The sequence below is a fragment of the Dasypus novemcinctus genome, chromosome 6 (assembly GCF_030445035.2).
Source record: "Dasypus novemcinctus isolate mDasNov1 chromosome 6, mDasNov1.1.hap2, whole genome shotgun sequence".
Classification (NCBI taxonomy): domain Eukaryota; kingdom Metazoa; phylum Chordata; class Mammalia; order Cingulata; family Dasypodidae; genus Dasypus; species Dasypus novemcinctus.
Window position 1 is genome coordinate 19,646,455 of NC_080678.1, and position 13,157 is coordinate 19,659,611.

The 13,157-nt window shown below is 35.8% G+C and overlaps 1 protein-coding gene across 4 annotated transcripts in view; it reads left to right on the forward strand.

Annotated features, from left to right (window-relative positions):
* Nucleotides 1-13,157, forward strand: part of FAM204A (family with sequence similarity 204 member A) — a 37,102-nt gene that overhangs the window by 11,693 nt on the left and 12,252 nt on the right. For all 4 annotated transcript variants that reach the window (XM_071215653.1, XM_004471531.4, XM_071215651.1 and 1 more), the window contains one exon: nucleotides 5,960-6,049. In XM_071215653.1, coding sequence (XP_071071754.1) covers nucleotides 5,960-6,049 — 90 coding nt within the window. The remainder of the gene's footprint in view (nucleotides 1-5,959; nucleotides 6,050-13,157) is intronic.

The window sequence follows — 13,157 nt, forward strand, 5'->3', positions numbered from 1 at the left end:
GAAATATGTCCTGGATAATTCAAATAAAGATTTCTCTTGGGTCTGATATAAAATTTTTTTCTTCATACTTAAATCTGATTTCATGAAACTCCTTACTCAAAGTTGCATTTCTTGGGTCTTGTGTTTGGGTCTGAGCTCTTGAAGACCTATGATGAGGTCTGTAGCCATCATAATAAAAGGATACCATATTAATGGTATCCTTAAATCTGGATATAATCTTATAAAATATGAATAAATTTTACTTATTCATTTCACTATAAATGTATAAATTTATATTTAAACCTAAGGGCAAACAAAGTAAAATTCTTAGAGCATATTTGTGCCCTAAAAAATGTACTGAATGAAAATAGTAGAAAAGTGTGTGCAGTCAGAACTTGACTTACTTACAGGTACTTAAAGTATCTACACAAAGTATGAAAACCTAAACAGTCCAGCAGTCTTTTTCATATGAATTACAGAAAAAAATATACCAGTCCTCTTGAAGAGTATTTTAGCCTACAGAAAATCATCAACATTTTTAAGGTAAATTTGACGTTAGGTAACTGAAACTGCGCACCCCAAACTCATTATCTCAGAAAACAGAAGAAGCATGATATTAGAAAAGATGAACCCAAACTCACCTTACAACCTTAAGAACTTTACTTTGTTCCTATCTATTCTGAGTTCGCAGAGATTTGCTTGTGACAAGCATTATTGGCAGGTAGACGTAAGAGGCAAGGGGTATTGGGCTTGTAGGTGTCTATAAAGACTCTTTGTGCAGAAATGCTATTATATCACCAACACCAAAAGATGGGTCTTGGTGAGTCTGGCTCTGGACTTATATCTTTGTTGTTATGGACCTAATAAAATCCAGACAGGCATTTTTTGGACTGTGAGTTAAGAAAGGTTTCATTTTGTAATTTGGATAATAGGTCTCTCATTTGTACTTTTACTGATACATTTAGAGAAAAACTTAGGTCTTATTTCTCTTTTGGCTCTACTTCGTCTTGTCATACAATCCATATCGTAACCATTGAATGAAGAAATACTTGGAAGACTTTCGTTTATAGATATTTTTCTTCCTTTTGTTCATTCATGATAGTTAGAAATTTGCATACTTACTAGTTGATATGATATCGATGATGATGGTGTTTTGTGGTATGGTTGTTTTTTAACTTTTTATTTTGAAATGATTATAGAGTTGCAGGAAGTTGCAAAGAGAGTGTGTTGTGGTTTCTTTAAAACAAATGAAAAAAACTAGAAATTTCTTTTCTGTCTCTCTGTTTCTGTACCTAACTATAACATAATTGATCATGCTACCTCACAGAAATGTTACAAGAAATATTTACCATATGGTTTTGCAGTTCCAAAATAAAATACTTTAAACTAGTAAAAAAACACACACAAAAACTGATTTCTTCTTACTCAGGATCACTCTAAGTCCTAGAAAAAGAAATTCTGCAACTAGCTCTTATATAATCTGAGGAAGGCTGGATAAACAGCACTGCTATGTGAAATAAGCAGGGCAGTCTCAAGAATGGATGTTATTAGTGAGCATGTTACTGAGATGAAAGATTGGAGGAGGTTATGGTGTGGGTGAAGATACCAGGCTACCCTGGCTAGAATTTGTGGTGCAGGGAAAACTGAAGTTTGATATTTGTGTTTTGTTTTCAAATATCTCTGAGGCATTTAAGGAGATATTTAATATTCTGTGCAGGAAGCAGAGGCCATTGTATTAGCATTTCTTAAAGTAACTATTTCCAATATAAAAATATATAATTCATATAAAGTTTCAGGTGCAAGTACTATGCTAAGTTCTGGGAGCCCAAGATGGAAAAGATATATTCTATGACTTCAAGGAGTATTTATTCTAGTAGAGGGATACATTTATATATAAATGAAGTGCAATAATAAAATATAACTTTTTTTTAACCATAGGGGTACTATTATCCCATTGTTACTATTGTGGAATTCTCTTGGAAAGGTCTCAGAGTGGTGAATATGTAATAAATATTCCAAGTTTGGATGGGTGGGGTTCTTTCAATACTAATTCAAATGTGGTTTACTGCACCGTGAATATTAACTCAAAACACAGGTTGAATGAGTGTGTCCTGTGTGCAAGTAACTGGGCTAGCTGTTGTGACACACCAAACTAGCAGTATACAGTGTCAACCCTTAGCATAGAATCCAAGAAGGGAGACACACACACAACTTGCTGTGATGTGTCAGACCAGTAAGTACTGAAGAGAGGCCTGAAGTGCAGTGGCAGTATGGAGTAGGTAGCACTTTGATCCTGGGCACGGAAAGGGTGTGGCAGGGTCAGGGGGTAGACTGTGATAAGGAAGCCTGCAGAGGCTTGAAGGATGATTAAGAGTTTTCAAAGGGTAGTATATCATAGGCACAGGGAATATTAAGAAAAGGGTAAATGTGGCCAGAGATGAGGAAGTATAGAAGTATTGCCCACTATGGGCCTGAGAGAATATTTTGGGACCCTATTTTGAAGGGATTTGGGATGCTATTTTAAATGAGTAAAGAAGTAATTGTGTGTTAAGCTGGGTAATGACATGATGTCTGTTTTAGAAAGATAGAAGGTCAGTTAGGAGAAGGTTATACTATTCCAAAAAATAGCAAGGATTGAGAGATGTTGAAGATAACTGGGAAACCTGTCAGGGTCACCTAAGTGGGTAGACAGCCATGAGAAGCAGGGCAAGAAGTGAAGAGTGTGATTTTAGACATAATAACATTAAAGACCTGCCTTTGCAAGGCCTTCAGTATAAAGATGGAGATGTAAGTCTTGGTACAGGTCAGAGGCCAGATGTTTTGAATTATTTAGAGATATAAATCAGCTTAATAAGAAGTAAGTGAAGCCCTAGGACTGAGCATATTCTTGGGGGAGAGTGGAGGATCAGAAGAAAAGGAAGCCAAACACAGAATCTTGAGGACCACAATAATTATAATAGATGATTAAGTAAAAGTAGGACAGATGGTGTTGCTTATGACTGGAAAAGATGGCAGTTTCAGAAGAAAGATGAGGGCAAAAGGAATGGAGAACTGAATGGGAGGTGATATGGACGCAACTGACAGAGACATTGCTTTAGAGAAGAGAGATGAAGAAGCAACGTAAGAAGAAAGCGATTTTGAGGGAAGGGAGGGGAACTGTGTTGGCCCAGCCACCCAGCCCCTAGCCCAGAGAAGGACACGTTTATTTGTAGGATGAAGGACAGATGAAGGACAGATGAAGGAAAGAGAGGAGAAAATTTAAAGAGCAGTGTTCCTGATGGTATGTAAGCAAATGGGCTATGAGCCCAGATGGTAGGATTAGGCTTGGAAAGGAAGGTGATTCTTTCTTGGGGGCAGTAAGGTTGGAGAAGGTATATATTTTTTTAAGTGAGAGCTATATATGATTTTGGTTTCCTCCCCTTCTTTTCCCCAGACCACTATGAGATAGGGACAGAAATAAGGTCAAGAGTATTTGGGAAAATGGGAAAGTCATGTAACAACTTTTTAGGGGGATGTGGGAACATTCCAGGGCAGCTGAGTTTGAAAAACTGCTTGCAGAGATGCTAATGAATTTACGTAGTTTTTCTCTGTCATTGCTGGGACACCTGCATTTAGATGTATGGTATCATATGGTAGGGTTAGTGTAAAAACAGATGGTAGGATTAGTGTAGGGTTTGAGAATGACAGAAACAGGATATGATGTTGGAAGAAATTGAAGTTATTACTTGGGGCAGTGATTCTCAAACTTTAGTGTGCATCAGAATCATATGGATTGCTGGGCCCTAGCCCCAAAGTTTCTGATTCAGAGAAATTGCATTTCTAACAAGTTCCTGGGTAATGCTGGTGCTGCTGGTCCAGACTTACACTTTGAGAACCACTGGCTTAGAATGTAGTTTGTAAAGATTATTCATGAGTTGCAGGCTAGAGAGGGAGAAGAATAGAATTCAGGAAGAGACTTAGGACTGTAAGAATAAATACAGGGGTGTCAGAGAATGGGGTTCCAAATGAAGACAGAAGCCATATTCACTGGGTATGAGACCTTGGGATAGGTGGAATGAAAGATGTATTTGTTTAGGGAGAAAAATTCCAGACTATGAAGTTTGGGAGGTGAAGCTTTCAGATGATGCCTATTGCATGGCCTAGAGCAGTACTCCTCAAAATCCTGGTCTTTGAAGAGTTGAGGAGCTTGTCTCTGAATTTAACTCAGTCTACTCCTTTCTTTACTGAGAAAGTTTTGCATCCCACCCCCCCTTCCCGAAAAAGCAGCTGAACAAAATCGTACTTAGTCATGTTGCTGATTTTTATTGGCACAAGTACCTTATCTCCACATGGACTCAAGTTTACAGGCTAGCACTATTTGCAGACCAGGTCCAATATACATGCCATGCTTGGAGTGCACTGACCTAGATAAAAAACAGCCGAGGTGGGTAGAGATAGAGGTCCCTGAAGATGAAGAATGTTGGAAAAGTGAGTCCAGGGTTTTGTTTGGACCATCAGAGGAAAAGTTCTGCAGAAATACAAGAAAGTGAAAGTTTTGGAGACTGGTAGAGGATCACAGGGTAAGAATGAGAAGAAGGCAGTAGGGCTATGTGGCCTAGGGTCAAAGGCCATAAGAGGCTGTTCATTGAAGGTCTCAACGGAGCAAGAGAGAAAAAAGGCCGATCTTTCTCCCACATCCTTATGTGGGATGAGGGATTGTGAGAAGAAACAGTTGACATCAGTGAAGTCGTCACTGGTTCTCATTCCATAGTCTTTCTAGGCAAATTATGTTGTGGTTATTTTTGAAATCTCATTTTAACAAAGGCTGCACAGGAAGAAAATTTCTTTCTTGGCTGATATAAACTACCAGTGTGCTGAGAGAAGAGACATTCTAAAAACTTTTATTAGATTAAGAGAGAAGTCTGTAAGAGATAGAATGTTCACTGAAAATGTGAAAGTTAAAAGACACACTAGAGGAAGCAGACATGGCTCAAGCGATTGAGCTCCCACCTACCACATGGGAGGTCTGTGGTTTGGTTCCTGTTGCCTCCTAAAGAAGACAACAAGTTGGCGTGAAGGCCAGGCACAGCAAGCTGACAAGAAGAAATAAGTAAATAAATAGAGATACTAGATAAGCCATTATATTGGGATAAAATTTTCTTATGAGAACTATATATTAGGCCATTTTTAAAGTTCATATTTTCTGTAGTGTGTAATGTGTATGTGTATTTTCACAAGCTAGAACTCAAATTATTTAAGTCTAAGCATCTTGCCATAAGTGTACGATGATGCCCACCTTGTCCATTTGGTAATCCCATGGCAATTTTAATTATTATTTCCTGAAATATCTTCAGCTAGTAAACAAAAACTATTTCTGTAAGAAAATAAAATCATTCTTATATGTAAACCCATGTTTAGAATCCAGCTTAATGTTCATAAGGAATGTGACGATCTATTGAAAGAAGATCTCAAGCTACAGAAATGGGCAGAAGAATGGTTGAGAATGCAGATTTTGGGCACATCTGGATTCCATTACGGCCTTAACACTTAACTGACTCTGTGACCTTAGACACGTTAGCATATTTAAGCCACTATTTCCTCATCTCTAAAACAGGATAACTGTTATTTTGTGGAGTTGTTATAAGGATTAAGAGAGCTTTCTTAACCCTAGGGTCTACCACATAATAAGCACTTCATAATTTTTAACTATTATCATTAAAATTATTGTTATTAAGGGAAAGCGTGGGCTTTAGAGCCACAAAGACATGGCTTTGTATCTCCTTTTTATTAGTTCAAGAAGTTACATGACTTCCAGTAAGCTATTTAATATCTCTGAGCCATCTTCTCATCCATAATGGGGGGTGGTTCCAACTACTTTATGGGGTAATTGTGAGAATTAAATGGTCCAAGTATGTAATACATTTAGCGTATAGTCTTTGTTCAGCAAATATTTGTTTGCCTCTTTTAACTGCCATTGATTTTAGGTTTCTTTTCTTTCTAGTCAGGTCTTGAAAAGCGCATAGACCAGGCTGTGGAAGAGTGGAATATTGAGAAAGCCGAGGAACTCAGCAACCAGCTAGCTACTCGAGAGGTGAGTTAAACTGATTCCATACTTTCTCTATTTCCAAATTTTCTAAAATGAATATATCTTCTTTTTAAGATCATGAGCAATCCCCCTCCCAAAGTACTTTCTTACTGCATATTCTGCACATCCCCATCAACCCTAAAGAATATTCGGCCTTTTCCCCCTGTAGTTTATAGTATAAACCTATTAGATAATATGAATATGCTTTTTCCAACTACACAAGGCCACCAGAAGATTCTGACATGTACTCCCTGGAGAGATTTTTCCCCAATTAAGAATTAACTGCTAGGTAACGTTAGGTAATACTAGGCAAAATCTCAGAGAGAGAAAAGACCTCGTGTTGGCATGTGGGCTTTTTTGTTTGTTTTTGCAATTCCTTTTTGTCCTTTCTAGGAAAAAAGTTTTACCATAGCTTTTATTTTTAGTATCTAACTTCAATTCTCAGGGTTTAACTACTCCATGGTGCTTGATTACACTGAGAAAATTGAGGGTCATCTCTGTCAACTCTGACAACTCTGTCAATTCCTTCATATTCATGCAGGTGAATGTTTTCTCCTAACATGAGACTAGTTGTGAAGTTACTATTTCTATAAATTCTTCTAGGAAAATACTATCCTCAGATGTCAGAAAAATTTACTGTTGCTGGCCTTGTTCTTTTTGGGTTTTTTTGTTTATGTTTTAAATTTTTGGCTGTTGGCCTCAAGTGTCTTGTCAGGTATATATTCTTGTGTGGGAAAAAAAAACAAGTTCAGAAGAGAGGCTTAGGGACTCGGAAATTATATTTTTCCTTTAAGCCTTTTAAAATCACTTGTCACATTAAATACTTCTGAGTATAATGTGTATATATATATTTTATATGTATATTAATAGCTAATATGAAGGAAATTGTACACCTGTAAGCTTGCGTTAGGGGCACAGGCAAGGAGCAACATAAGTGGCAGTTTTGTGGCCTTTCAAAAAATGAACTGACATTTTAAAGTATTTTTAATATTTGCTTTTTTCTTATGTCCCCCCCCAATTATAATAATTATTATTTTCAGTTTGACAGTTACTCAGTTTCATTTTTAAAGTAGCCATATTTTGATTTCATATATTAGCATTTTATTACTCTATTTTAGAAAGATACAGATACTTCATTTTAATAAAATAAATTTGGTAGTATTTTAAATGGTATCACAATCTCAGAAGAATCTCAGTGTTGTTGGTTCTAATAGTGGCATCTTCAGTTGAGTAAACAAAGCTTTGTATCTCTGCAAATCAGCTGTGGTCCAGTGATCACATTTAAAATTCTAATCAACAAACATAGTGTCTACTGTTTGTTAGTAAATGGACTCTTGGTATTTGGAACTTACTTTTCCATAAAAGTGCTATTAGAAATAGTGATTAAGTTTCTTATCCAGCCTGCAAGTTTGTTTAATCTATAAGATAAATTATACCAGTAGTGTATCTAATCTCTGTATTTTGGGGAATTGACTATGAAAATGACAAAGAACAAAGGGAAGGTGTTGGGTATTTCTTCAGTGGGTAGATAACTTTCATGGCTGTGGGTATGAGGATGGAGGCACAGTAGGACAACATGGTGTGGTTAGTGAGGAGTGGCTTGAGGTGTATGGGGGCTTTCAGGGACTGAAAAACACATAAGGCAGCAATAACCAGTCACTAGTCTGGTTCACTCTTATGTAGGGGGTGTGGAAGCTGGTGGCAGCCTGATCTCAATATCCACCCCATTTGGGTCAGGAACAAAACGTTTTAGAGAGCTGGTAGTTAAATGCATCACTGGCGAGAAACTATTCCATGTTGTGCCACATGCTGAGCAAGTGTCTCTTGAATCCCTTTAAAAATTGTGGGTATTTCTTACTGGTTGCTGTCTAGAAGATGCTGTACTAACATGTGGCTGCTCTGTGGATCAGTTAGATAGTTCCAGTAAAGCTAAAGGCAGGCACCTAATAAAAACCAGCAGGGCCTTGGGGTTTGGCTGCCCTGATTGTTTTCAGAAATGCTATGCATTTCTGTCCCTTTCTTGGCCTCTTAGGGATCACAGGGCTCAACACATTAGTGCCTCATTGTCATTGCTTGTCCAACCCTTCCCTTTGGAAGACCCAAGAGTTGTGTATTATGTGATCTCTTCCAAATAATAAAAGGATTGTGACTCAGCCAGAGGCCCTTGGGTCAGTAAGTTTCCTCAGATCTTTGCCTTGCTAAAGGAAGAAAAAGCCAGGCAGGGCCCAGTCTACATTAAAATGTGGGTTCCACATGATCTATCAATGACTGTCTTTTTTTTTTTTTTTTTCCTTTTTTTTTTTTTTATTAGCACCACAACCCAAGGCAAGGGGAATTCATAGAGGCAGAAGCATTTACTTTACTGCAGGTTCTGTGTAGCTTTTAGGTAAATTTAGTAATGCTGAAATTTTAAGAGTTGAATACACTTGATTTTTTAAAAACTTTATTTTGGAATAATTTCAGACTTGCACAAAGTTGCAAAATTTGTAAAAAGATTTTTTTTATTCCAAAAGAAAATTTTTTTTCCTGGTTCAGGTTGTTGGATTTTGTTAGTCCTTTTAGTGTACTTTAATATGGAATAGTTTTTCATCTTTCTTTGTCTCTCAGGACCATAATACTTTTGAAGAGTAGAGGCAGTTATTTTGTAGGATGTCCCTCAATTTTGGTTTATCTGATATTTGCTTATGATTAGATTGAGGTTATACATTTTTGGCAGGAATATCATAGGAGTGATGCTGTGTCCTTACCAGTAGATATCAGGAGGTACAGGATATGTATTTGTCCCATTTATTGGTGATGTGGCTTTGATGATTTGGTAGATGTAGTGTCTATCAGATTTCTCCACTGTAAAGTTACTGTTTTTCCCTTTGTAATTAATACGTGTCTTTTTGGGGAGCTATCCTGAGACAATTATGACTGTGGTGGTTGCCACATGACCTTGGATTTTTAAAACATTTTTTGATTATACTTTTTTATCTTTTATACTGCTAACCAAATGTATAATTTGGCTTAAATAAAATATTTGATTATAGGATCTTTTATGTCTTTCTGTTAAATCTCTCAGTAAAACGGGACAATTAGGAATTGGATATAGTTTTCATAAATGATGTGCTGGGGCCAGATGGGATCACCATGTGATTTCTGCTTACCAGTGGTTGCATCTTCACTCTGACCTTGCCTTTCATGCAGGTTTCACTGGTGAGCTTTCCTTTTTCTCTGCCAATTGAAGTTGCTCGTTAAAAATGACAACTTCAAAAGCAGAACTGCTTTAAAGACTTCAGAAATATATTTCCTTTGAGAGTATTAGATTTTTGTTTTTGTATTTTGTTTTGTCATACTGCTGTTTGAAAAATATTAGAATTAAATGATACTGACTAGATATTTTCCATTTATACCAGTGGGTATGGTCTAAAATGACAAAGGGTTGTTATTTCTTGTTGCACTTTATGGCAAATAGATTGCTTTAGAAATACATGATATTTTCAGCACCTATAAGGATAATAAACATTTTTCTCAAGTGTTCTTTTTTACTTCCGAACAAATGTGATGCTTTGTTCTGGTAAAATAAATTGAATTTATTTAGTGTGGGATTAAAGAATTCTGATTAAAAGAAGGAACAGTGATTTGAGCCCTCTTCTTTTCCTGATGTAAGTGGAAAAACATCTGGAAAATGTTTGCTTTTCAGACACCAGTGTTGGAAAGATACTGATGCCATGTTAATTAAGTACCCATGAAGAATAACTAAATTAATCAAGATTGAATTCTTGCATAAATAGTTTAGTTTGAGATTTAATTTTTTCTTACTTATCCCCTTGGTGCCAATCACTGTGGATATAAAAGATGAGATTTTAAGAAATAATTGTGAGTTTGGAGCAGAAACCCTTTATGAATTAAATGTATACATGCATGGTAGGTGTCCTTTTGGAAATCAGGTGAATTGGGTTTTAATCAGCACCATTTTCCTTTTTCAAGAAGCAGTGACTGGGACCTGCTGATAAAGCCTTTGCTCAGAGGCACAGATCCCAGAGTTCTTAAAGCCTTTACCAATCATAATAAGTGAAACTAATTTTTGATGTTTAACATTTATAAGCCTGTGAAACCAATAGGACGGTCTCAGGATTGAGAAAAATAAAGCCAAAAGTAGAACCACATCTGAAATTATACCTTGAGAACAGTTCCTCAAAAACATGGTATGCCAAAATAAGGCTGTCAGTATCTTTCATTAGGACACAGCAAGTGCAGATTTTTCTAGAATCACATCCCTTAAATTAATAATGACACTAAGGATGTATATAATCTGGTTTTGGGGGATGGCTCAGGTTCACATGTTTGTAGCCTAGATTGTACGACTTTCATCTTTGCTTCTGCCATGTGGTATTATGGTTGCTTTGGGACATCCAAAGTATGTAGGTTAAATACTTCTTTGTTGTTTGTAATCACGGAGGAGAGATGAAATGGGAAAGTTTGTGTCCTACTGATGAAATTGTCCGAATTTGGGGGAGGGAAAGTGAGCTTTTAAAAAATATGTTATATATGTACAAGTTTTTGAGCATATTTGTGGCTTTTTTAACTTCAGGCTTGAGCTGGAAGTGGTGTCTATTTCATTGATAGTAATCCTCAAAAATGCTATCCTTTGATACTGTATCTTTCTGACACATAATCTTTATTACAATCCAGATCATACCAATTTATAGAAACCAGTAGCCAACAAGTGTTAAATTAAGTGCTAAAACCTAATTAAGTAGGCAGCAGTTAGGTTGAATCTCACATTTTGGAAAGAGAACATTTCTCTAGGCATCTTCACTTTAACCTCCTAAAGATAAATACCAAGTTGGTTTGGCAGTAGAACAGTAAGTTTCTACCATTGAATGAGTCATATTAATTGGAAATATTGCTCAGGTTGATTTGAATAAACCTGTACAATGTCAGAGCAGAAATGAACAGGGAAGGGAGGTTGCCTATGATTTTCCTTTTAGCTTTGTATAGCAATTGCCCTTAAAGATTGTTTTTTCTATAAGTGACCGAAGTAGGGTCATCTTTGGCAACACCAAAAGAACTTGATTCCTTGAAAACATTAGTACTTCCTCTTGTAGTATTACAATCATTTTGTGCAACCTGGAAAGAGTTTTTAAAAATTTGTAGGGTATTCACACCTGAAAACTTTCCATTTAGAGGAATGATACCATCAAATGTTGCATATTTTAAAGCTTTTTTCATGAATTTATAAGTGAGGACTTAAGTCAATTTATTCCTTAGTACTGCTGAGCATCATATTTATATACAATCTAACCCAGGTATCACAAGTATAAATGATAAAAACAAAGATTTACCTCATGTTAATAATATTGTTATTTTATAATAACTATTACATTGGCAGGATGCAGTAGACAAGAATTTCCTTTTTTTTAAAATAGACTACTTAAATTTTTTAATTTAAATAAAGAAGGTAGGAATATCTAAAGAAGGTAGGAATGATCTTCTTTAAAAACTAAAATTTAAATTGGTTTAGTTCTAGTCTTCCATAGTCAAGTGGATTTAATGCTCTCTAAATTTTAGCAGATTATTTTTAGAGCAATTTCCCAGAAGATTTGAGTAGTTCTCACTGAGGGAGTATATGCACATTTGAGGAGATAGTTTCTTCGTTTTATGTTAGCACTTAAAAAGTAGTCATTTCTCAGGAATGCTTCAGATGCTATAGCTCTTGCTTTAGCATTCAGAGTTTTTCCAAAACATTTTGTTATAAGACTTTGGTTCCCTTGAAAAAGGTCTGGTTACAATTCATCATTTTCATTTCTGTTATTAGTGTTATGTAGATGTAAGCACCATGTTGTCTTAATAGAATAGAAATTGGAAGGTCCATACCTCTTCTGAAAAAAACAAAAACAAAAATCCTCCCCAACTAATACAGTGTTGACAGATTTACCTATCACAATACCTTGACCATAATCATACCTAGAGTTCAAATAGACCTGCTGTTAAACTTGACAATTTAAAGTTACTTCTAGTAGGTATTATTTTCAAAGCTATAATTTTTAGGAAAGGTTTATATATCATACAAAAAAAAAAAAAAAAAAAGCTGAATTGAAAGACACAGTTCAGCAAATCTTGTAGTTCTAAACCCTTTATTCTATAATTGGAGAGTGAAATTGTTTTCTTCCTGTTTTCAGGAATACTTTCTTTGGGTAGAAATAACAATCATGTTTCCAAGGTAAAACAGTTTGTTCAGATAGGAAGCTGAACAGTATATTCCAATTAGCTATTACAAGAATTTATCATTGGAACCTGTGACCCTACTGAAGGATGGCAGGTACTTTCTGTTTTCTCAATTATTGTGATACCTAGCCACTGAAGATTGTATGAACACAATGAAAATGCATTGAATAGTATATAAAGAATTTTAAATTTGATATCTCCACTTTTAACATTTTATTTTTACGGAGTGTTGATTTTTGTTGCTAGGTCCAGGGGTGTGTCTGAAGCATACATATTAACCATCGGTTTTGCTATAAAAGCAAAAGGTTGTTTTTTACTTAAATGGTTATTTCATACAAAGTCATGATTTCCTACAAATGTCTACAAACTCTCTGGCAAGGTATATTTTATTTCTGTCTTTCAAAAGGCAATACAGTAAAAATTTTACTGCTCTACCTTCTGTTTCTTACAGTTCTTTTTTTTCTTTCTTTTTTTTTTAACTAGGCAGTCAAGTTTAGGACAATTTTCTTTACAGTGTATTTCACTGATTGGCAATGGTAAACAAAAAACACAGGACTTTGGGAAGGAGAAAAGCTCCGCTGGAATAGGCTGGTCAGAAGTTTCATCAGCCACAGAGTGAAAAAGTTGGGAGAGCCTGCTTTGGGAGGTGTCTGTTAAGGATCTTCTAGAGCTGACTTTCATTAACTTTGGTCATTTCTCAGTGCTTTTTAAATTTAAATATGCTTCCATTACCATTTTGTAGTCTGTACATATTCTGGGGGGTGGCTTTTAAATGGTGATTTTAATTCATTGAAGCCTTGTCCTTAGTTCTTCTAAGTAAGTCAGTTATTACATGTAGACGAACAGTTAGCACAAGGCTTGGAAAATAAGCTATATGACTAACCAAGTAAGAGAGGTCTGG